Here is a 26141-nt window from a genome sequence, read left to right on the forward strand (position 1 = left end):
CCGAGGAACAAAAGAAGATGAAGCATTCGCGAATGCTAATGCCACAATATTTTCACCAAAATTAACTACTTATTTATCGAACGACAGTTTACCACATAAATTTGAGTCTGAGCACTCCATTAACTTCATATCTAACAGATCGCTAGAAAATACAGAGATTAAGGAATCTTGATGAAAGTCTTCCGGCGGTGAAACCCTCGCTATGGCGAGAGGCAGCACCAAAAGGGTGTAGTAAAAACGAATTTTTTAACACGCTTATTATAGGGTCAATTGACGGTGCATCGGCTATCTCTCGTTATAGCGAGGGTGTCGCTATAGCCTGTACTCGCTTTAACGAGGTTCCACTGTATTAGTTTTTGTGAAGACAGCATTTTTATTCTAGCTGCAATCTACATTCTTTCAATGCACAGAAGAGCATTGCCAGAAGCATGAGGAAAGTTTTCTATTCATAACATTTTGTGGGGTTGTGGTAGTAGAGGACACAGAAAAGGGCATATTTTGAAATTCTCATAAAAATGACATTTATACTCTCTAGTGGGTCCTCCTCATTTCCAAGGCCAGCAAATCAAACAACAGATTACTCATGCTATACTGTACCTCAGGGGCGCAGCTAGGAATTAAGGCTGGGTGCAACTAATACCAGGGTGTGTGGACATATGGAATACACACCAGGATAGGTGCGAGATTCATAAATTGCAGAATTTTAAGATAAATGGTTCGAAATGGTGAGTTTTACGGCTTTCTGAGGGATACTTTGTAAATCCTTACACTATTCTATTAGTGATATCAATCGAATTAAGTAAAATGTGTCGCTGCACCACTGCTGTACCTCACATAAAAATTATTATGTACATAAGAAAGACAAGGCATAATTACCTGAGTATCTTTTTTCTTGTACATGTGAGATGCTTATGTCACCGCAAACTTTATCGCCTTCATCTGGCCAATACTTAGCACATTTGGTTTTACTGTACTCCTCCAAATTTGTTAGCATTAAAATCAACTCCAAATGCTGTTCCCAGATCATTCTCCAGAAATCACAAACTGTATTGTCCATAGGTCCCTGAGCACATATAAATTTCTTTCTTTCCTTGTAACCAACCACAAAGTTGGCATTGATATAATCTCCTCCAATCACATTTTCGGCACAAGATAGCTTCACTCTTGTCTGATCATAAGCTTTAATGTCAGGGTACCTATTCTTGTACATATTTTCCCTTGCTTCAGATGCCCTCGTAGTCCTGTCTGGAAATCTATCCGGTAGAAGCTGGAAGAATAAGAAATCAACTAGATTTTAAAAACATGACTTAGACATGAAAAATAATTGCCACTAACCCAAACTGAGCATGAGATCTTGAAGACTCTATGAAGGTGGTATGAAGGAGTAAACTTTATCAAATATCTATGGCCATACAAATGACATTTTGCAGGATAAGGCATTTAAGAGGCTATGTAAAACCCTTTGCTATAATGGTGAGATATTGGAAATTAAAAAAAAACTTCTGTACGTTAAGAGAAGTGTTACCTGTAAAACCGGAGTCAATCAAAGAAAATGGAATAAAAATGTTGCATACAAATTAAGTTCCTAATTTATATGAAAATGCAAAGGAATCCTTAATTTTTCTCAATTTAAGCTGTTTCCAGGGATGACCAGATTTCGAACATAAAATTAGGACAAACATTAAAAGAGGTTTTGGAACTTGCAATAAGTTTGCCAATGAGGCTGATAACATTGAAATTAGGGTGCAATGGGCCCTGTGATTCATTTTAGAGGTGCTGAATCTAGCTTTAATTGCAGCTGATGATGAGCTATAGACATAGAATGCACTTAAAAGCAGCATGCAATGTTGTTATATGAGGAATAAAAATCAATTTAAGTTACTTTAATTTAAGTAGGCATAAATCTGAGACACAACAAGCTTATGTTAAATGCAAATGAACGTTCAATGTACAGATATAAATTCTCGATCAGACAGCATAAATAAGGTAGCATATTGAAAATATGATGTATGAACTTCATGCAATAAGATGAGACCTAAAACTAAACATCAGAGTCAGTAATTACGCCGGTCAACAAATAACCAATTGCTACCACTTAAAAATATGAAGTTTTAAAATAGAGAAAATTGGATTATTAGTAGAGATGGGTCAAATAGCATATTTCTCGAACTCGAATATTGAATTTGAATACTAAATCATAGCTTTAATACTCAAATATCTCAATTTTCGAATACCTCGAATACGAGAATTGCACAAAGCATATTAAATGTCATTCATCTATTTCACTTGATGAATACATAAATAAATAGGTATATACCAAATACATTTAAAAATCAACTTTTTATTTCAGATTTAATCAATTGCATCAATAACATCATTAAAAACCGCAATTAAAAATAACATTAAAACGAAGAATCATTAAAAATTAGAGATGGGTCGAATAGCAGATTTCTCGAACTCGAATATCAAATTTGAATAGTAAATCATAGCTCCAATACTAGCGTTGAATAATAGCGGTCCCTACGTATAATTTTCCTGCATCCATCGTTTGACGAAAATGAGACGAAATACATACAATGTGTCATTTATGGCTAATAACGACAGGCACATAGTTTTGAATCTTCCCCACGAGATGAAACTACCATAGGGAGAAGCTCAATGCCGTGGGATAGTAACATAAGCGCATTTCCCAATATCCGCTATCCCCCTCCAGTCAGCACTTGACTCCCCCTCTAAGCTTTCCTTTTCTCCAAAATCAAACAAAAGATTCAGGGTCACGCATGGATACCAAATACCAAGTTACATATGAACAACAAAAAACCTTTTTTCACACCTCCCCCTTTCTCGCCTGCTGACCTTTTTCATCTTACCCCCTTCAAAGTTCCCCATTTCTCGAGGTCAACTGCAGCATGAGTCACCTAATAGCCCAAAAGACGTCAAACAATGACTTTCGGCAATTGGTATTATTATTTTATTAGATTGAAATATTAGTAATGTGCACATCATTTAAAAAAGAATGAGACCAAACACGGCGTACTTATTAGGTTATTTATGCATTTTAAGCAAGGAAATACAGTCGGATCCGGATTTAACGTCTTCGCATTTAACGTTTTTCCGCATTCAGCATTTATTTTTTAGGGTCCCGATTCATTCCCTATTAGGGCAATGTAAAAATTATCCGTATTTAGTGTTTCCGCATTTAGCGTTTTTCCGCATTTATGGTTGTAAAAAGTTTTCCCGCACAAGATTATTTTGCCCGATTTAACGTTTTTTCATGACGGCTCATGCAAATGATTATCCAAATCTTCGAATTTCTGCTCATCAACAAGAAGAGTCTCATGAAAGTTTACCAAGAGTCAATAGAATCTACCGGGGAACGCTTCTTCAACTGCTTTCTTCCGCGAGCGCAGCGCTGGGACCTTCAACTCGCAAGCTAGGTGATTTGTCTTCTCGTAATGTTTCGCTCCCCTTCTGATCCAAACACCAGACACTTTTTGTATGAGATCCGATCTAATGGAGCAAATTCATCCCTTAATAACTTCTTAACTACCTTATCCTGCACTTCGTGAACTTCGATGATACGTGACGACTGATGACACGAGTTATACTCCGAGGGCCGCTACAATGATGGTTTCCTCGTAATGTTTTCAACTGACAGCTTATGCCCCTTTCAACTCTACTCTCTACGGGTGGTCCATTGTTAGCCCAATATTTTTCCAGTCGGCTACTTTCTCTTTTCAAAAGAGGCCCAATATCATTTGCGCAGTTCACTAGAAGATTCTTTTTATAATCCATTCCAAGGTCAGTTTCCACGGAGGAACAGCGAAAGAACCGAGGAAGTGTTTCCCCTGTCATGATCGTGAGTGAAAGCATTTTTTCCTAACGGAACAACATTATTTTACATCGTAATTTAGATATCCCGGAGCCCATATACCAACATGCGGCTGGTTGATATCGCTGCCGGTTCAAAGATATTTATCTGGTGCTATTTTATGTGAAAAGCGAATGACAATGGGAGTTTTGACGAACTATCACGGTCCATGACTCTAAATAAATCGCTCATGCTGAAAAAAATAACCGCATAACCACGGTAAAATAGATGAGCGCGGAAAAATACGAAAATCCAGCAGGTCCAGAAATCCCTTGGTGGTTGACTGCGACATCATAACTCGGACGAAATTGACAAACTCGGGAGGCACTGACAATTTTTCAGATGAAATCCAGTTCTATTGAAGATTAAAACTTTTCACTTAACAGAGTTTAGCTAATCGTTATTCAAGGTCCAACCAAATTTTATTAAAAGCTGCCAAGAAACGGTGAGTCGGAGTCAAGGTGATCAGCGCGCCGCGTACCTAAGCAACTTCTCCCGGCTCCATTCGTCCTGTATGAGGCCGCGGATATGACAACGAGTCTGGTGTTGTCATCGAGTTGAATCACCATCGACTTGTACGCATACTAGAAAAAAGATTCTCCATTTTTGGATGGCCTCGAAATCCAAAATGTGCGCACAGGAGGCTCATAAATCGCTCGTTTCGCCGAGGCAACAGAAAACGTTAAATTGGCAAAATTCCAGTAAATCTCCCTTTTCCTAGATATTCGGTAGTTTAGAATTCGGGATTAGCGATCTTCTGCTGTCCCTTTATTTCACTCATCTTCATTGATGAAATGACGATTTTTGCGAGTACCTACTTACACCTTTTTTATTATATTAGAAATGCTATAGTCACCTACATGTCACTTTTACAGAAAAAATTTTAAATTTTCTTCGAGGCCACTGAAATATGCGTAAAATGGAATCACTAATTTCCATAATAATATTCCGTGTGGGAATGCTTTTAAGTTGATGAATATTATAATTTTCTTAAAATATTTCATTGAAACAATTGTCATCTTCTGATCATTACTTATTTTTACTACCCATTTTTTTAGCTGATTCCTGAAAAGTATTATCCAACCTTCATAGGGCAAAGAACATTTCATTAAAGAATTTTTTGCTGCATTCAGCACCATTTAGTTACTTAAAATAATACTTTTTATTCATAAAATGCCATTCCAATCATTACAGACCCTAAAACCTGAAAAAAATGGCAGGTCCTCATTTAGTGTTTTTCCGCATTTAGTGTTTTAAATTGTGTCCCCGCTGAAAAACCTTAAATCAGGATTCTACTGTAGTTGGAAAAATGCAATGGAGACTTAGATTTCTGCCTTCACCCACGGTACACCCATGCCTCACCTAGCGCAATGTCGGTAGTGCAAAATCGTTCCTCAGGGAAACATCCCAACGCTGTGTAGCCTAATCAAATACCTTTAACACTCTCTTCATAAAATGTGAACTTGCGCTACGTAAACACGAAATTGCTATCATTTTACGCAGATAAATAGTATTGCTGGCCTCAAATCTTCTTCTTTGTTTATATTTTAATCGAAATCCATTGTTGAGCAATGGCCAAAAGCATTACTCATCATGCCGTCCAGATAGCCGGCCTATCAAAGCCATTTATCTCGCCTCCTTATGAGAATGACATTAGTGAATTTAGATCATTAATTTGGTGTTGAGCTAGTGGAAATGAGATTTTTGAAAGCAATACTGTTTGAGACGTAATTTTTGCCATCATAGGTTATTGGGCGAATTGACTTCAACGTAGAGGGTCTACGCCTCAAGCCTTCAAGGCCATCGGTATTCATGGGGGAGAAATAGAGCGGTGCCCGAGTTGCGTATGAATAGCATCAACACATAGAAGTGTCCGCTAGAGAGTCTCAAACACAATGGCTTCATTCCCTCCCAGCATCTGTCGGCCCTCTGCATCTCAAGAATAGAGTGCAGCAGTTGCCCAGCAGAAAGTGATTTCGATAGAGCCATACGGAAGACAAACCAAGGGAACAATGACAAAAAATAGGAATGGGGGTAGAAAAAATCAAGAAGCTATCACGAAAAAGCATAAACCTAGAAGAGAAATTTAATTTTGGACAATGACCGCAGCGGAGAAAGCAAGGATAGAGGCCTTTGAAATGTGGTGCTACAGAAGAATGATGAAAATCAAATGGATTGACCGAGTTAGTAACGAGGAAGTCCTAAGAAGGGTAGGAGAGAAGAGAAGCCTCATGAAAACCTTAATAAGAAGACGGAACAACCTTATAGGCCACATCTTGAGACATGATGGCCTGATGAAGACAATCGTCGAAGGGCAAGTGGAAGGCAAGAATGGAAAAGGAAGACCTCGGACAAAATATATGGAACAAGTAAAGAGAGATGTGAAAGAGAAGAATTACGTAGGTGTGAAAAGATTAGCTGATAGGAGAACTGAGTGGAGAGCTGCGTCAAACCAATCCTAGGATTGTTGACCAGTGATGATGATGATGTTTAAACTAGAGATGGGTCAAATAGCAGATTTCTCTAATTAAATCATACCTCGGATGTTCGAATATCTCAAATTTGGAATGCATCGAATACTAGAATTGCGCAAAGCATACTAAACGTTCATTTTCAGATTTTTCCCCCCGATCATTTTCAATCCCCCACGTTGAACGATATCTGTTCACCACTCTTTTCTGCGAATTTGATGTAGTTCGTCAACTTGTCTAATACAGTACCGCATGCACAAAACGACTAGAGTCATCTACGTTGTTTCCGAGTCAACTACTACCAACGTGCGTGCGACAGTGTATGGTGCAAAATTCAAAGTATTCGAGTATTCGAGATACTACTTTCAGCATAATTATTCGAGATCTCGAGTATCAAATACTTTCTGGTATTCGAGGTATTCGCGGATACTATTCACACATCTCTAATTATTAGCATGAAAACATGAGTTAAAAAAGGGACCTTACACACCTCAAATTCATGCTGGAATCCATAATCTGAGTCACGATGTCTCTCAATAAAAGCAGCCACCAAATTCTCTTTTGCAATGGGCGTCATGTCTGGTGGACTCGATGACACCAATACATGTCCACCACGCAAGCCTCGGCAGAGATGCCTGAAAATTATAAATTAGTACATCAATTTTTAGCCTACACAGTAATTCAAGGCAATTCATCCAAATAATAATAACAACAATTTCATTGTTCCTAGAGATTACATGTACATGTGACAATGGAAGTCATAAAAAAAGAAAAAAATAATAGATATGAAGTAAAACACTAAGCACTCTCCACATAAAAATTTATTAAACTACAGTCAACATGTTTGGCTGCACTGCAGCATTATCAAGACTCAAAGTCAAAGACAAGTCTTGATAATGCCGCAGTGCAGTGAAACATGTCGCCTGTAGTTTAATAAATTTTAATGTGGAAAGTGCTAAGTGTTTTACTTCATATCTCATAATGGATCTCCACAAAGTATCTGCCTCATCCATCCAATTCATTAAAAAATAATAGTTACAATAAATTAGGTATAGGAATAGTTACAAAATTTTAGTAGCAGATGGACAAAAATTAGTGACAGCCCAACATGAAATCCTTCAGGCTAGTACCTGTTGCTCATTAAATACTTCTTCGGAGCATTCTTAAATGGTACAGGAGGAAGACATTTGATATTATGTGGTAATTTGTCACAGATTTTGAATGGTCATAATTTGATCTCACTGCTGTTCATTTTAGCCATGTTTTCTTTTTCATACATATGATACAACTACTAATCACATTTACTGCTCCTTATACAACTGCAAATAGACCTGAATTCTGATAAAAGTACCATACACCCTCACTTTTTTCTTTAATAAATCCAATATCATGTAAATACCTGATCTTTTTCAGGGGTAACTGTAGCTCCCACAGCCTTTCTCCCTTCAGAAGCAGGCCATTAAAACAATGATATGAATTTCACCTTACCCTCAATGTGACATATACAGCTGACTCCCAATTATCCGGCTGCGGTTAATCCGGGTTTTGGATTATCCGTGCATGATTTTTACTCTCGCTCAATTTTATCCACGATCTTTATAAAAAAAAATAAAATCGAAAGCAAAATCATTGGAATTTCTGCATTAATGCTAGGATACATCAGGATTATTATTTCCGTTAGAATCCCCTTCGTAAAATGGAAGCAATCGTGTGCTAGCTGCATTCACGGGAGCAGGCCGCGCTCGAAATGACACTGCTTAAATACCTGCGATGATAAAAAATTTTTCCCATGCCTATGTTTGCAGCAATTAACATTAGTGAAAAACTTGTCGCCGAATGATCAAAATGAAAACTATAAAATATACTGCCGTAACAAAGTATCGAACCCGAGCCCCCCGGTAGAGAGCCGGACCCGCTCACCTCCAGACCAACTGACCGTGATGGAGGGATGGCTCTATTTTGGAATTATATAATGCTTGTTAAAAATACCGCTCAAAAATTAATTAATTACAGCCAAACCATGGCCCATTCAATGGAACCACAATCAGTTCAGAGATGTGTTCGCCATTCCGAATGCCATAAAAAATACGGCATTGAAAAAGGCGGAGCAAGGTACGTGGTCTCCCCTTGTAAGTGAAAGTTTGGGTTATTCGTGTTTTCAGATTAATCGTGCCATCTCTCCCCATCATTAGCCCGGATATTCGGGAGAGTACTGCATCTCATACAAGTGATGAACCCCACAATCTTTAATTATCTAAACAGACCCAACATCTGCAGGCTGCCTTTGACCAAGCCCACTCAAAACTGCAATAGAAATCTACAGGATTACCACACACTCACCTGAATGAATTTCTTAGAGTCATCTCCACTCCCTGAGCCTCCGCCACTTGCTTCGTATATCGCTGAAGTAAACAAATGGCTAGGAGAAGAATAAGCACCACAAAAATTATGGCACACAACACTTGCAAGATGATGGAAACCAGTTGAGATGATGACTCGGCTATTATCACCTGAGGACCCGGATTCAATTGAGGAAAATAATCGCTGTACGCTGTATAGACACTGTTGTTAGGCCCAAGAACTGAAAAATAATTGTAAGAGAGTAAATAGTAGCAATGAAAGTAGGTGAGTAATACATTCACCTCAAACTATGTAAATACCCTAACATATGTAGTTTTTTCATTTTTCTTTTGATTTACATGTGTGCATTAAAATGTTTAAATATTTGTTGAAATAATATCTCATATTTACATGACATTAATTTATATTTTATTTAACCAATATGGCAGGGGTAAAGTCTGAGCAATGGCAGTTCACTCCTGCATGAACTTCATCAAAAGAACATTTTTTTATAATATGAATGACAAATTCTGGCGGTCATGATAGTTTAACATTGAAGCAATACATCATATTAGCATGGCCTGGAGTAATTAGCACATCCAAAGACTATTATAAAAAGCCTACCTCATGTATTTCTAATGGGGAGAGCAGGAAAACAAGAATGGGAGAAAAATGTAAGGGCATAAATATTTTTTAAATTAATTTATGAGTTTCCACAAAACTTTATTTCTGGATTATTAAGAATGTTATATCTAGATAAGAAAATAAGTTTTGGCCAAGAAATTTGAGAACAGTTAATAAACAATGTTCGAAGAATTTACATAATAAAAACAGGAGAGGGAATTGCAAGGCTCTTGGTTTTTTTTAAGTAGATGAACTGTAAGGTGAAGCATGACACGTTTATAACGCAAGGGGGGTGCTCAACTTGGTCACATAAAAGACTTCAACCTCAGTAAAGAAGTAGCTTCCCATCAAGCAATTCAGGATTGCAAGAAATACATGCACAGGAAAATTCCTGCAACATTTATTCCACACTAAGCAAGACTGATTAAAATACATGGCCCAATGAAATAGAAGAAAGTAACATTTGAAACTCATACTGAACTTAATTTAAGCAGGAGCTACATTTAGGATGAAAAAAAGATGTATTTTAAATTAGGGATGGTTGGATCGGATACCTCAGATCCAAATATCCGCGGATATTGCCCTTCATCAAATACATCGGATCCAAACTTGCGGAAGACATTGGATCTGGATCCGAAATTCTAAATAATAGCTTCAGTGAATGCAACGCCCCAAAACTTGGGGCGTTAACAATAAGGGTGGAAAGAGTTCCGATTCTATTTTCGAATGCGCCGTCGCATGCGATTCTTGTCCTACTCATGAACCGTTTTGCTTGAAAGCTCTCGCAGAGGTTACATAGGAGAATTTCAGCCGTGGAAAATAAAAAAGGCAAAATACGAATGGCACAAAGGGCGACTCTTCCCAAAAGATTGAACAATCATCAGGGGAACCTCAGCGTCAGGAATTTGAAAATGCATTTGGATCCGAAAATATCCAACCCGAAAGATGCGGCCCCGAAAATCAAGGATCTGATCCGATCCGAATCAGGATACGAAAAAAATCCTGGATCCGTCCATCCCTATTTTAAATTCCTTTTGGAATCAAATCAATGCAAGAAGAGGCACCAATTATGCAAAACGGCAGGGCATTAAACATACCTGTGATTTCAACAAATCCTGTGTAATTACTTTTCAGATCCAGCTGCCCATCTTGTACCCTTGTCATGTAAGGCCTGCTTGATCTGAGTTCTCTCAGCACTCTTGAAATTATCGAATCCACTGAGGAACTCAAAGGAGGTCCAGCGGTGGTTACAGTCTCCGAAAGGAAGGCAGCTGGAGGTTCGGCAGTACTAGGTGGATTCGTTTCAGTCTTGATAACTTCAAAGGTTGTCGCTGGTGCAGGCGTGGTGGTTTGAGTGATGGGATGCTGTGTTTTGGGTGCAGACGTGGGAGGGGTTGAAGGGGTGGTCGTGGGAGCATTCGAAGAGACGTACGCAGTTGTGGGTGGATGGGTTGGGAGGGGCGCAAAGCTAGTGGTCGCTTCCTCAGGAGGAGGCTGTGTAGCCAAACAAGCTCGGCACTGACTTGTCTCCACGTTTGATGTGATACCATCACCAAGGAAAATTTCACTCGCAAGCTTATCACTGAAAATAAAGAGGAAGTTTGGTAAAAAAAAATTTAGCACAATTACATCACCACGCTAAAGCAAAGTAATACAGGGGCGCAGCTAGAAATTAAGGCTAGGGGGGGTTTCAGGCGCAACTAATACTGGGGTGCCTGGGGTGTGGTATACCCTCCAAGGTAAGCAGTAGGTGCGGGGGCCCTCCGCAAGAAAAAAAGTTAAGATAAATGGTTCAAAACTTTGAGTTTTACGGCCTTCTGAGGGATATTTTTGTTAATAATCACACAATTCTATAAGCAATATTAATCCAATTAAGTAAAATAGATTTAACTAAAAATTTCTGTGAGCCCTGGGGGGGGGTTTTATCCCCCAAAACACCCCCCTCGCTGCACCACTGATGTAACATATATTGGGAACCCTTGCCTTACAATATTGATCAAATTATGTAGCCAAAAGGGAGCCCCAGCAAAAAGTATGGAGACCTTGATGTTTTACATGTTTGATGTTGATTCTCTGATATAATTGAATCACTTTCCACTCCTAATTCCTTTAGCCAGAACGATAAGCAAGAGAAAAGGACTTCCACAGGTAATAAAACTATGTATTTAGCGATGCCACCAACCACTAATCAGGGTAACACCATAAGTTAATTTGGTGCTGACCCCCAATTTATAGGTAAAGGTATTCTTTCTGTGAGTATAAAAGACTGAATACAGATATTCTTTTATTTTTTCTAAAATGTCCTCGAGGGAGTAAGCACCAGAATATTATGATCATTCCCTGAGATTACTGAATAGCCTCAATAAAATATAGCTCACCTCTCAAACATTTCTGCAACATATGCACCTCCTTTCTTGTTATGGACATCATCATATGTTGTAATCAGCACATCTTGTGGGGCTGGGAGGAACGTAGTGGTTTGTTGAGGTTCCAACTTGATGAGAATTATTCTAAAAAGGAAAAATAAATTAATGCCTGAAATAACTGTAATCATGAAATAACTATGTACATACTAACTACAAATAATCCTGATAAATACCAACCTATAGCAACAAATAGGGCCATTTCTTTCCGAGACTCGAGGTAAAAATAATTTAATAAGCCCTTGCTCTTCAATCTTTTTCCATCTGATATCTTTCAGCTTATCTGGTGTTGTAGGAGGCATACTACATGTTTTGTTCACCTCAGGCCCAGGGGTTCTGCTACGAGTGAAACCTGATACCTGTAACAAAAACCAACTTACTTCAGGCCTTTGTTTAATCCTTAGCAGTACCTTTACTAGGCTAGACTTTCTTCATATTTGTAGATATTTTCCTATATTTTTTTAAGAGTTTCACATCAACTAGCATATACATATTGATTCACTTGAAATTTCATCTTGTATTCAAAGTAAACTCATGCAATGCTCAGCTGTAGTAATCCATTAATACTTAGCCATGCTTACATTCCTGGTGATGATAATCAGCTGATACCCAAAAAGCAACCATATATTCTACCCGTAACACCAGATACAATTTTGATGGATCAAAAAAAGCTGATATTTTGCCCTAATAAGAGGCAGTTTGAATATTCCGAGATTTTTGCTAAAAATGAGTAACTATACACGTTAACCTGAATGATGACATACGACCAAGAAATCTTATCTCATAGCTTAGTTCACCATATTAAAGAATTTTTCAAAGCAACTGATGGTTGTGAAGCAGGATTGGGAATCTACAAGAATCATCTAGAGTTAAAAATAGCAAGTGATAATGTACCCAAATATAAAACAATGGGAAACCTAGTTCTCTCACCCCCAGGAATCCATCGTACTAAAAGACTATAGGGCTGTACTGGCAATCAAAATCATTAAATACCATATTCACTCCAAAATAGAATTTCTATAAAAATTAAAAGGTGAATCAGAAAAAAAGCATGACATTTCATGTTTACACGTCGCATCTGCAATATAAATGACTACTAAGGAATTCTTTATACAATTAGTTTTTAAAAAGGAACAAATTTGCCATTTCAAAATCCTTAAAACCAAATAAAAACACCTTAAAAAAGTTTGAAGAATCACAAAACGAAAGACTCCAATAATGAGAATACAGGAGATTTTGCTTTATAAAATCTGAACTCAAGTCGAAATGACTGCAAATTTCTGGTGCAAGGAGCAGTCATTTGAAAAAAAATTTGAACATCACTATTTTCCTTAGGTTAATCACTGAATTAGTAATTCGATCAGTTAATCAAAGATTAATTTATGGGAATGCTTATGTAAAGCTTACCTTAACCGTGTAATTGGTATTTGGAGGAATGTCATCAAACAGGATGCTACGGTATTTCTCATCCACACTTTTTGACTTGATTGGTAAAGTTAATCTCCCCCAATCTCCTTTCTCGTTTTTGTAGATAGAATCACCTTCCAGAATAACCTAGAAAGAAAAAAAATATGAAAATCCAATTCAATGCTAATGGCTGAAATTTGAAAACGGGTAGAAATTTCTGAATTGTATTAGTACAAACATGCAAATAAGATGACAAATTTCTAATCACAAATAAATGATTTAGAAGAGAGAAAGTATAAAACTTCAGTCACTCCATATTTTACAAGCATCAGAAAATGTACGCAGGTTTTTTCCAGTCATTATGCACAAAAGTTGGTAACATTTTTCGTAAAGCAATATGCCCAACTGCAATTTCTCTCCAACAACCAGCTTCCATTTATGCATTGTGCAGCTATTTAGAAATCGCCTTTTTACCAGAATGTTATTCTTGCTTATGAGAATACATACTCTTGTATATTAGAACAATATCAGACAATGATTTATAATGATACTCGTTAATTTTCATATAATTTTGTCGGTAAAAATGTCCCGATTGTATGACAATCAATTTAGTTAAGGTAGCCCATAGGTTACAAGGGGGATTACATATTTTGAGGCTAAGAAATAGAATTTGAAACAAGCACGAAGAATTTCAGACAACATCATACACACTCACTGAAATTTAGACCCATTTTTCCCAATCTTAAAAAGAAATTTTTTTATGGCTTTGTCCCAAAAAACTTCATCTTATTCAGTTTCAAAATCACATTTTTGAGCACAACTTCTGAAACACTACACAAATGAGCTTAGTATTTAAAGTGTCTCAATAACTCCAAAGGACGATTCGAGCCAAAATTCATTGATTTATCTTTTGGAGGCCATCTACACTAATCATTCACTGTAATTATCCTACTGTGGCCTCCACTGAGCCATCATTTGTTGCACATTTAGGTGCCCAGAAGTTGTGCTAATGAAACCATAGATTATCTGCATAACATTTCAAATGCATTTATGCAAAATAGCATTTCATACAAACTCACCCTGTAGTGCATAATTTTTCCATTCATCTGAGTAGGTGGTTCCCATGATACGTAGACAATACTTTTCCGACTTATACTGTCAAACTTACAGGAAACATTAACATTTTTTGGAGGTCCAGGCTCTGGAATCATTAAAAATAACCCACTTTAGCTCATGAAAAACAAATACAGGAAGGGTAAACAATTGGAGAAAAATTTCTCACAAAATTTAACTCAGAACTTTTACAAAGAAATGTCAATAAAACAGACTTCTTATGAACTTCCTATATAACAATTACTCTTCCTAAAAGACTGAATGGGAACAATATGACCTTAAATACCTGATAAAGCCAAACTTGTGAATTACCTCCATCCATCGTTGTTCCATTTACTCCCTTTGTCCAATTCCAACAATGCCGGCCATATTCACTGCAAGCCCTAACCTTGAAGTAATATGTAGTGGCTGGTGACAAATTTTCAAATGAGTATGATGGCTTGGAATCTACAGGCGAGTCAGATGTGGGATAGTCAGCTTCTTCCTCAGTATTATTGTCCTGCAATTTTAGCTCATAGTAATGCACAAGATCTACAATTTCAGGAGGTGGGGCTGACCAGCCAACTGTCACTGAACTACGAGAGACACCTTTCACTTCAATATAAGGAACAAACTCAGGATCTGCAATAAAAAGAGTACAGAAAGTAGATTTTAAAAATTGAAGAATTGTTATGGTCACAAAATCATTTTATTGAGTTTAATATTTTGACACAGAAGAAGGAAGTATAGATATAAAATAAATAAAATGATTTGACAGAGTATTAATTAATGACTTACTCTTTCCACGGTTTTATTTTATTACAAATTTAAATCCATTCATACTTCATCCACTGTCTGTTCATCCAATGACTCCACTGTTCACCATTAGATGTGTGTGTACTTGAAATACTCTGTCAAACATAATCTTAACACCCAAAGGGGATCCATTACCTTTTTCTAACGTCCTGACCCATCTGCCATACTTTGATTCTCCATCCCCAATTACATTGCGGGCTTGTAGCTTCACATCATATGAATGATTAGGTTTCAGTCCAGTAATAATGGCACTGGTGTTGTCTCCTAAAATTTTCTCATTAAATAATGTCCATTGTGCTGATTCATTTGTCATGTACTGCAAAAATTAAGAAATAAATGTCAGCCAATTGCCCCAACTACAGCAAGAATAATGGCGAATATCTTTGGATATTATGCAATGATGATTTTCTCAAAATGAGAAGGCTTTGGAAGTACAGCACACTCCTGATTATCCGGCTGCAGTTTATCCGTGTTGTGGATTATCTGCGCACGAGTTCACAACCTTTGATGCTTTCCTCGATCTTCATAGAAAATTAAATTGGACGAAAAAGCACCATGATATTTGCATTTTAATGTAACACAACACCTGCTTACTATTTCCATTGGAATTCCCTTCATAAAATGACAGTACATATTTCATTTACTAGTTGACAAGGAATGTTCCAAGGTTACTTGGACGCATAGGTGGATCCAGGGGAGTGGGGGGGCTTGGGGGCACGTGCCCCCCCCCCCCCCCCCAGACCCTTAAGAATATGCTAGATTTTTAATATGGTCCCATTATCATTTCGTTCGTTTTGTATGACAAGGTATCCTTGTGCCCCCCCCCCCCCCCTGAACAAAATCCTGGATACGGCCTTGCTTGTGCCCCTCCCAGGAAAAAATCCTGGATCCGCCCCTGCTTGGACGTGAACTCTAGCATTGCAAATGACAGTCAGCGGCGGGGAAAAAAATTTTGATAGAAGATTCTTCAATGGTTACCAATTGTAAGTTAAGAAAAATGTTATCTACAACCTATTAATGTATATTTCATAGCGCAAATGTGCAATTATTGCGGTGGCCTTACATGCTGTTTAATGCGGCCCAAGGAAACTGGAGATTTCATTGCACTCGGACATGTTAACACCGTGACTAGCCAAGGTCAAACTGGAGAGGAAGGGAATAGTAGAAGTGAAGGTAGCCAGGAAAGTGGAAGTAGAGACAGCTCCAGTCCCGGCCAGGTACTCGCCTGCGTAGACAGTTTGCTGTAAGCCCTCGATTCTTATAACCGCTGCTGCGCAATGGCGTGATCGTGAGTCAGTTACCTCCATGGGAGTTTTGTGTTCCTTTTTTCCAAGCACAGCGGCAAGCAATCACCCTCACACACTCGCATCCCACAGCAGTTGTATCATCCCGGGTTGGTTGCATCCCAGGCAATTTGCGCGAGATGCAACTACACGGCGTGGTACCTGACAGTGTAGTTTCCGACTTTGTGCAGTGGTTTTGAAGCATTCACGCAAACCACTTTTCTGAATCCGTGATCTCGCAGCCACGCATGCATGGTTTGCAGACACCAGGTACTATATGGAGCAGTACAAAAATGAGTACAATTGCGCTATCGCCGCTAAAAAGATCGCAATTGAGAAAAGAAAGCTCTCAATGATTCCGGAAAGAAATCTAAAATCACAGACAATGTGCATAAATAATAATAGAATGTTTGATTTACTTAAATTATGAAATTTACAAGAAAATGAGGTGAAAGTTTGGGTTATTCATGTCTTCCAATTATTTGTGCCCCCTCTACCCAGTGTTAGCCCGGATAATCAGGATTTTGCTGTAGCTGAAACTCCTCAGCTCAGTTTGTCTGAAGTAAAAAAAAAAGACTGCTTTCATTACCATTTGCCTAGATGGTGCCATTACATTCTTTTGTACCATTAAAGGCAAGGTGCGCAGTTTGGCAAATCCAGCCAGAGAGTATTTGAATCAATTTCTCTCAGACTGCAGTAAAGATCCAAACTCAACATACACACTAGTAGTTGATATCCACAAGACTGCACCGATTCAAAAAGAATTTTCATCTCCACCCTCATCCAATGCCAAAAGAAATTATGTTTAGATTAAATACAATAATGAAATCATCTAAATACAGTCTACTGAGAAAATGTGAAGAAAATTTGGCCAATCTACAGGGCTGAGATACCCATAAGTATCCTAAATAATAAAGTACCAAATACTAAATATCATGCACTATACCCAGTTTTTTCTCAAAGTTAATTTATGCACATAATTACGAAGGTAAACGGAAATAGAAATATCTTTAAGCATTCCCGTACGCAATTCCTTTGAATTTTCCTCTACCTAAATGAAAAAATGCACATTTTCATTGTTCTGGGAATATGAACTTCTTCAGTCAAGGTTCTGGTAGTGTCCAGAGGGTAATACATGAGTGCACGTTATATTTGAAATTTTGGAGCCATGGATGAAAGCCAAATGTTGGCTTAAGCATTATGCATGAGTGCACTCTATAATTGGGAATTTAGGGTACTTGCAAATGTACCTCATAAAATTAATTCCACTCTATATTTAGTAAATAATGAAAATTTGTGTTCAATATTGGCACTAAATAGTTAACTTGACCAAATAGAGCTAATTCAGTTCAATACTAAACTTATAGCCATTGAAATTTGCCTTCCTATTTCATTACATCATTTCATGCAGTTGCCACCACTGCTAATATCAATGATAAAATTAGGATTTCTCGTAAATAAATTTCAAATATTCCTGACTTACTTTTTTATTTTATGTATCTCAAGGATCCCTAAAAACAGCACATGATGGCCTTTAAATCAAGGGATTGAAAAATTTAACAATGTACAATCATAAAAAATATGCCCTGGAAAGAATTAACCTACTCAGACAGGACTCGAACCTGAAACCTTCAATTTTACAAGCGAGGACTTTTTCTCACCACTGCAGACTGGAAGCAGAAATACAAAAATAAATCACACAAATTTCCCCTTTCTGAATATTTACAAATAAATATGAATCTCAAGGGCCCATGGACAGTATATTACTTCTTACCAACATTTACACTTTTGAACACTGAATAAAATAGGGGATGACCAAAAACTAATCCATAATGAAAGGGAAATTTGATTGATTTTTAGATACTAACCCAGATTAGATAGTTGAGGATGGGTTCGTTACCAGAATTTACCGTCCAATTCACATACATCTTCGTTGAACCAACTGCTTTTACGAAATCAATCACGGCTTGAGGTTTATCTAAAAAAGAAGAGTAAAAATGTAAAGAATCACATGTCACTGTCATTGGCTGAGGTTTATTGGCCCTCCCACTCCCACAATGGAGACTTGCATGCACAATTCTATCAATGCACACATAATAAGCTCTTATAAAAAAATTTTTTTTTAAAACCAGCCTTTATATTTAGATTACAGGGGATGAGCAACGTTTATATATGACACAAAGCAAAAAAACTCAGTGACCCCGAAAAACCAAAAGTGACGTATTAAAAAAGTCACTATATTTATTAAATTTTCAGTGAATGGTAAGCCCCCTATGTTTCAAAATGCCACCCCTATGCTTTTAAATGCCTACTATGTGGATATGCCTAAAGTGGATAACTTTTACTGTGGTCGCAAAACAAGAAAATCGACCATTTGGAACTTCTTAGATCAAAAACATGTTTTGGGGGGCTATAGGTTGACTGGGGGGTGGTAAAAGGGGGGTTGGAGAGAAAAAGTTATATTTTCATGTATTGTCATCGGAAATTAAGAAGTGTGCAAAATTTCAGCGTTTTTGCTTCACAGGAAGTGAGTCAAATTTGAGTTACAAGATTTGTACCAGACAAACAGACAAACAAACAGACAAACAGACAGGTTGGTGAGTTGATATAAAGGCTGGAAAAAGAAGAGCAAGAATCAAGGTACAAAGTCATTTAAACCAAGCATAGTACTTACGCCGAACAAAAAGAGGAACTGATCCGCTGACTTCTCCTTGAGGACCCATGGCTTTGCAGTAATATGTACCATTACTTTTCACAGATGTGTTTATTTTTAATTTCATCTCAACTAAAGTTTGGTTTTTGGTTTCTATTTCCATTAAATTCCTGGAATAGTAGAATAAAGTTAAGGGAATAAATGTAAGCACATTATTAATAATAATAATTATAAATATGAGGGTTTCATAGAATTATAAAAAAGCTTCTGCTTTTGTCAAATAAATCCTTGGGGAGGTAATCTAATAGACATATGGTAGAAAAAATGTTTTTAAAGTAATATTAAAGTCACATTTATGTTTTGGCAGCCAGCATGTAGGTGACCAACCACTGAAGTTTCACAGCAAAAAGACAGGAAGGGCGAAGAGCATCCTAGCATCCGCATAAGACTGCTCAGGACAAAGGTTATGGAGGGGAGCTTGGTGTAACACCTCTTCTAAATAGACTAAACAAATGAATTTGAACTATCGTCTATGCAGAACGCGTACGGATTAGGATCCCTCGAATAAAAAACTCCACCATTGACTTCAACAATAAATAGGCAAAAAGGAAAATAATATCTGGATTGTATTCCGTAAATACAGAAATACACATAAGCAGCTATTTTTACATTAAACTCATTAACCTTTTGAGGTCCATAAAGATTGCAGCCTTTAGATTGCATAACAAAATAAGTTACTAGGCTAATATTAATCCATAGATTTGAACAACATTTATATGAAAACGATATCTCTAATATTTTCTGAGATACAGTCTGGGATGTGAAATAATGTCTATTCTCGCTCCCTAATAGGGACATGTATGTCCCATAACATAAAACACTAATTTTGCGAAAATTAAAGCTCAAATGCATACTAACTCCACAGGCAAGGTACACATAAAAGATAAACAGAAGGTCCTGTTATAATCGACCTTCTCATTTATTTGTTCTAAACTAACACATTTCCACTTCATAAACAGCATTTCAAGTGAAAGTTTTTAACAATGTGGAAACTACAATATTTAAAGGATATTCCAATAAGAATTTAAAACTAGAAGCCTATAGCCTATTCTTCAATAGAACCAATTCTTACAATCCTACACCTTCTCATTTAATTTGGAACCAATTCATACTTTATATATGATTTTACACTTTCCCGGTGAATAACTTTAGAAAAATCTTCTCGGGATTGCGCGCGGGTTAGATTATTTAAGAGCGCCGACGTTTTGGGTACCGACTCGCTACCCATTCTCACGGCTACTGATAGAAAATTCGAAAAGACCGTTGAAGCCCAGCGTTAGGAGGAGCCGGATTGGTCGAGATCTGAGATTGGAATTGGACTATCTTAAGAATACCTTCCGCCAGAATGGGTACGGAGAGCGGCAGATCACTTTGGCCTTCAGAAAATCCTCCGCAACTGCAAAGAGCTCGGTTATGAAGGAAGACCAACCTAAACCAACAGCCAGGGCCTTTTTACCCTATATTTCCACTATTTCGGGCAAGATTTCTAGGGTTTTGAGGAGGTATAATATCGAAACCATCCATCGCCCTATGACGAGTTTAAGAGATCGCCTCGTCTGTGTAAAAGATCCAATTGGCCTTATGACTCCTGGAGTTTATAAAATCCCCTATGAGTGTGGTAATGTCTACGTGGGTGAGACTGGGCGAACAATATCTACTCGTCTCAAAGAACATCAAAGGCATTTCCAACTTGGTCAACCGGAAAAATCAGCCATAGTCGAGCATAGCTTGGATGAGGACCACAAAATACGGTGGGATGACACCAGAGTTTTATGGCGATCGGATCATTTCTGGGATCGTTTAACCAAAGAGGCGATTGAAATTATAGTTGAAAATAAGAAAGTAAACAGAGACACCGGATTTTCGATCAGCAGCTCTTGGAATAGAACCCTTAAAAGAGTTATGCTTGCCAGAGCTAAGTCTACGCTGGTCCACGGTCTTCCGCGACAACAATCGGATCTCGACCAATCTGGCTCCTCCTAACGCTGGGCTTCAACGGTCTTTTCGAATTTTCTATCAGTAGCCGTGAGAATGGGTAGCGAGTCGATACCCGAAACGTCGGCGCTCTTAAATAATCTAACCCGCGCGCAATCCCGAGAAGATTTTTCCCAACTCATACTTAATTTTTGTTGTGTTTCTCAGTTTCTATCTAACTAATTATTGTACAAAATGTGTCATAATTGTATTTTGGGCCGACTTGATCCTTAATCAGCGACAGATTGCGATCTATCGCAGTAGATGATACAATCGAATTGGAATTGATTACAATACTATCGAGATATTGGTACTCTATGTACACAAACTTCCACTTCCTCTCTTCCACTTCACCTATGTTCTTTCTATTGAGCTGACTTATTAAATAATTAGCCATGTGCATCACCTCTATTTTTGTGTTGGTCATTCTAAATATCCCATAATCTGCATTCCTAAAATTATTTCATGCAATAATTATACCTACTAAGTATCGTATTTCTCCGAATATAGTCCCTCCCCCCTTATTTTGAAGCTTCAGTTTCGGTAAAAGTAAAAAAAATGCATTTGAATATAGTCCCCCCATTACTTTTGCCACAAGCAATTTTGGAAAAAAAGGGGGGACCATATTCAGACACATACGGTAATACATGGAATAAGTTTTCAGGAGGCAAAACCAGGGAAATAAAAAGGGAGCGAAATTGGCAGTTGTTCCACTGACCATGTCTTCATCAGATGGACGATAGTAGAAAAATAGAAAAAAATGAATCCCTAAAAACTCGGGGAATAAAAATTAAATTTGATACGATGTCATCACTGCTACAGAAGAGTTACTCATAATGATGTACCACAGAGGTCAGATGAATTGAGTCAACAGGAAAAATAAGAGGAAAGTCGATTCTTTACTAACGGAAATGTATATACTCACTTGTATGTTTCAATTGTGGAGTCATCATCGCCCTTCTGCCAGTAAAAGAGAGAGAGTGGATATCCTTTCAATAAGCAAGAAAGAATAACCTCTTTATCCTCCAATTCTCTAGCACCTTTAGTTTCCAAAACTTCTGCAAAAACTGAAAAATACAAAAAGTCAAACACAGTACTAATGTGAGCTATATGCATCAAATAAAGATGGAAAATCAGGAAAGAATAATTAAAATTAATCCAAATCCTATACAACTGAAAGATAGTTTTAAGTTCCAGCAGAAGGTCATTCATAAGTATCACATGCATTTACTTAATTTTCAATATTGATATAATTCTTCGCAGCACTCATTTCCGACATTTGGAACCATATTGATGATTTAATGATATATGCGAGGGTCAAGTCTATCATGGAAAAGCTTAAGCAAATAAGAGGAATGTTAAAAAACAAAATATATGTCACAAACACCACAATACATGAACACAGTACAAAAAGAAGAAATCTTTGACTTTATACAATCAGAAGAGGTCAGACTTTAATATGCATGTATGTTGTTTCAGTGCCCTTATTGTTGTCAATATTGGATGATTTGTTCTATAAAAGTCAACCATATGTCCAGGCAGGCAGGATTTTGAAATAGGGGGTTTACTGAAGATTGCAGGGTCCTCCCCGGATGTATGGAAAACACTCCAGGGTTAAAGGGGGTTTAGGGATTTTTGAAGTTGAAAACGCTATTTTTAGGACTCAAAAAATGTAATTTTGCACGAGACTTTGCTAAAATAGAGTATTTTTTATTCATTGAAGCCATCTTACTTGTTTTAGGCACCTCTTTTAACACTTTTGCTGCTATTCAATCTCCGAAAACCTTCTCACATGCAGCGAAAAGGTTAAAATGCATTTCGTGGGCCCATGGAGCAGGTACTTCAATAATTGGCGTGGTACACCCTCCAAAGGGTCGCTAATCCGGGACCCTATCCTCGGCGGGCTCACACACACAGGACCGTCTCATCGACCCTACCAGCGATTTTGTTAACTTTGCTAAAAACGTGGCTGCGGTCCACCGGAAAATGGCCATTTTAGCAAAGTTAACAAAATCGTTATTTTTCATCGCAGAAACACGGTTCAAAGACGCACTTGATTGCTTGATTGGCAGGAGTGCAATGAAAACAATCATTTTTTGATGATCAGATTGATTGATTGATGTTCAAATTGCAGTCAGAGGGGTCACTTTTCGGAAGGGAGGCCACCGCTGGTAGGGCCGATGAGATGGCCCTGCATGGGTGAGCTCGTCGAGGAAAGGGTCCAGGATTAAGGACCCTTCAAAGTGCTTTTGCAAAAGTGCATGGCAGGGAGGATGAAAAAGTACATTCACAGCAGTCTGCCGTGCGGACGTACTAGGTACGTCCACAGCAGTGAAAGGGTTAAAGGCTCATGGGAGGGGTTCCGGAAACCCCCCCCGTGTCCTAGAACTACTCTAATATAATTTATATCATAGCCCAGGAGTGAAAGCTTCACACCTGGAGGCAGTGGCAGAAAGAGTTTGAGCCATTCTGAATTATTACGAGGAGAAGAGGTCGAATGTTGTAGTTTCCAGAATTCAAAACCAAATTATTTCTGGCAGTGAATCTAATCAAAATTCCCCTTCACAAAAGAAAAGCGAAAATGAATCTCACTGGATGAATAATCACCCAAAAAATTAAGGTCTACTGGAAAGGAAAATGGAATTAAGTACTTACCTTCTACATTAATTAGAAAAGCCTCAGTCACATTTTCAGAATAGGTATTATCGGAGGCATGACAGGTATAATTTCCAGCATCTTCCAGCCCTAAACACAGAATATGGAGGGATGATTTCACCACATCTCCAATAGTTTCATTGCTCATTATGTACCTGAAAAAAATTGCATAATTAGTTGAAATTATTAATAGGGTAGTTTCCTTCATCAAAGAAAACAAAAGGCATTGATTGCGATTCGTTACCCACCATTAGTGTATTCATAATATACAAATTATTTGCTTTTAGAAATCGCTGTTTTGACAAATGTCAGAGGTCAATTTTAACCTCATTTGTAAAAGGCCAGATTGGCACCCATGCGATGCCACTCCACGTGACGTCACAGGGACCGAGTTTCTATACGAGTAGATAGGAGTTTTACATCGTTTGAGATTACCAATGCATGCATGAGGCACAGAGCTCAGGGAAACATGTCTTAATAATCACCCGTTAAAACTACCTATAGTCGGAAAGTTTCCTTCGTTTGATAGGGGAATAATAATCCTTATTTAAGCCAAGCGCTACCAGCTAGCAGGGTACTCTGCTACCTGCTAGCATCCTGCGTCATATCAGCGCTCAAAGCCTCGCCCCAAGGTCACCTCCCTTGCGGCAGCGGGAACCAGAACGACGTCACACGGAGATTTCCCAGCATTCATACTTAGCCGTCGCGTTTTCACGCACTTGAAAATTTTCACTTTTCATTTGATTGCGAAAAATAGATATCGTCATTTAAAAATCTAAAAGCGTGAAATGCGTACTCCAGGAGTAATAATCTTTCGATTTAGGCAATAAACAAATAATAGGAAACCACCCTACTCCACAAGCAAACTAAGGTGAACTAAATCAATATAAAAAACTCATCTATTAAAAGAAAGCTTTCCCAAAATCTTAAACGGCTAAATTCCCAATAAAATTGTTTTATCAGTAGTCACATACAGAGATTTTATGGAAATATACAACTACACATGTTGTGAAATAAAATCAAGGAGTAGTATTAGAAATACCAGCAATGAAGTCAAGTAGACCCTGGCAACAAAAGAGATTTCAGGAATTACAGACCAGTAGTCATTGTGTCGTCTGTACCCCAGGTGTTAAAAAAACTGGCAGTCAACAAATCGCATCCAAATTTAAAAAATTATATTTCTGTTTTTTAAATAGATTTTTGAGGGGTGGATAAACTACAAATAATCTGTTGAAATATCTCAATTTTATTTAACTGAATCTTGAAAATGGGTATCTAATTGATGAAACATATACAGGCATCCCCCGAGTTACGTAAGAGATGCGTTCCGGCAGACTCTGCGTAAGTCGAAATTTACGTAAGTCGAACATTCTGCATTAGTGCTTCAGAGATTTCGATCGGTGGGGTGAATTCTTAGCGGAGAAATGCGCGGTAAATTCTCGGTGAAGCTTCATTCAATTCACTGTGATATTCATGAACTCTTCTGTGTATTCTTACGTTATTAGATACAAAATCAATAAACATTAATATTTATTGAGAGTTGCATCTCGAGCATTGCCAATGAAAATGCATACTATTATTCCCCGAATTGACCGATCGCGTGGATTTGGGAAAGTATGGTATCCCAACGCTACATTACTAAACTGAATAATTAAATCGATTCATTATGTTATACTGCAATGTAAGGGCCCATAGTTTGCATTGCCTAGTTACCTTTAATCATTATATCTACTGTCTTTTATATATTACGTTGATTGATGAATCTGGTGTCACAGTTAATACACGTAGGAGGGGTGTCGAGGAACACACAAAAAATACCAGTAAATCACTATATTCTTAGATACATTCACACGTACATACACTCAATCTTTCACACACATAAACATACTTTCATTCTCTCATATCTCAATAAAATGACGTGAAAATATCATCATTTGAATATTTAATTCACTGGAAACATCGAAGAGTATTTCCAATGCACGAAGCTAATTAAAAGTGAGCTTTTATTCAGCCAACTCCGTCATTAACTTGCAACAAAGTTAGTGGGGAAAAGCTTTCAAAACGCTGTATTAACCTCTTCCCTACGCAGGGCGTGATTTCACGGCCTGAATTTTCTGATGCTAAAGAAGGAAGGCCGGCTTTACACGGCTGGAATTTTTCGAAGCAAAAGGCCAAAGGCCGTTTTTTCACGGTTTCGCGGTCAAGCATGCCAAGTGGGTCCCAACCGCCATTAGGGTCCCTCAGCGTGAGAGGTTCGACCATTTCCTATTGTCCGCGTGGGGATTATCTCGGCCCATTCCGGCTCTCAGTGTCCCACTCAAGGAAGGTGCTCATGGTCACTTATTTGTTTATAAGGTGGAATAACTAAAAACGTAAATGTTGCATTTTTTGAAAATCAATGCGAGTAATTACATTTTGTATGTTCTGCTGATTGGTTCCATATTTTAAACGGAATTCTAGCGTTCATATTAA

At 37.8% G+C, this 26141-nt stretch overlaps 1 protein-coding gene across 1 annotated transcript in view; it reads right to left on the minus strand.

Annotated features, from left to right (window-relative positions):
- LOC124171043 (tyrosine-protein phosphatase 69D) overlaps window positions 1-26141 on the minus strand; it is a 54898-nt gene that overhangs the window by 20981 nt on the left and 7776 nt on the right. The window contains exons 3-16 of the mRNA XM_046550192.1: window positions 23670-23824; window positions 21940-22081; window positions 19002-19150; window positions 18196-18305; window positions 15180-15360; window positions 14562-14870; window positions 14216-14337; window positions 13137-13283; window positions 11910-12088; window positions 11685-11816; window positions 10404-10888; window positions 8683-8923; window positions 6833-6977; window positions 877-1267 (exon numbers count right to left, since the gene is read on the minus strand). Coding sequence (XP_046406148.1) covers window positions 877-1267; window positions 6833-6977; window positions 8683-8923; window positions 10404-10888; window positions 11685-11816; window positions 11910-12088; window positions 13137-13283; window positions 14216-14337; window positions 14562-14870; window positions 15180-15360; window positions 18196-18305; window positions 19002-19150; window positions 21940-22081; window positions 23670-23824 — 2888 coding nt within the window. The remainder of the gene's footprint in view (window positions 1-876; window positions 1268-6832; window positions 6978-8682; window positions 8924-10403; window positions 10889-11684; window positions 11817-11909; window positions 12089-13136; window positions 13284-14215; window positions 14338-14561; window positions 14871-15179; window positions 15361-18195; window positions 18306-19001; window positions 19151-21939; window positions 22082-23669; window positions 23825-26141) is intronic.

Source organism: Ischnura elegans, chromosome X (assembly GCF_921293095.1).
Source record: "Ischnura elegans chromosome X, ioIscEleg1.1, whole genome shotgun sequence".
In the NCBI taxonomy this organism is placed as follows: Eukaryota; Metazoa; Arthropoda; class Insecta; order Odonata; family Coenagrionidae; genus Ischnura; species Ischnura elegans.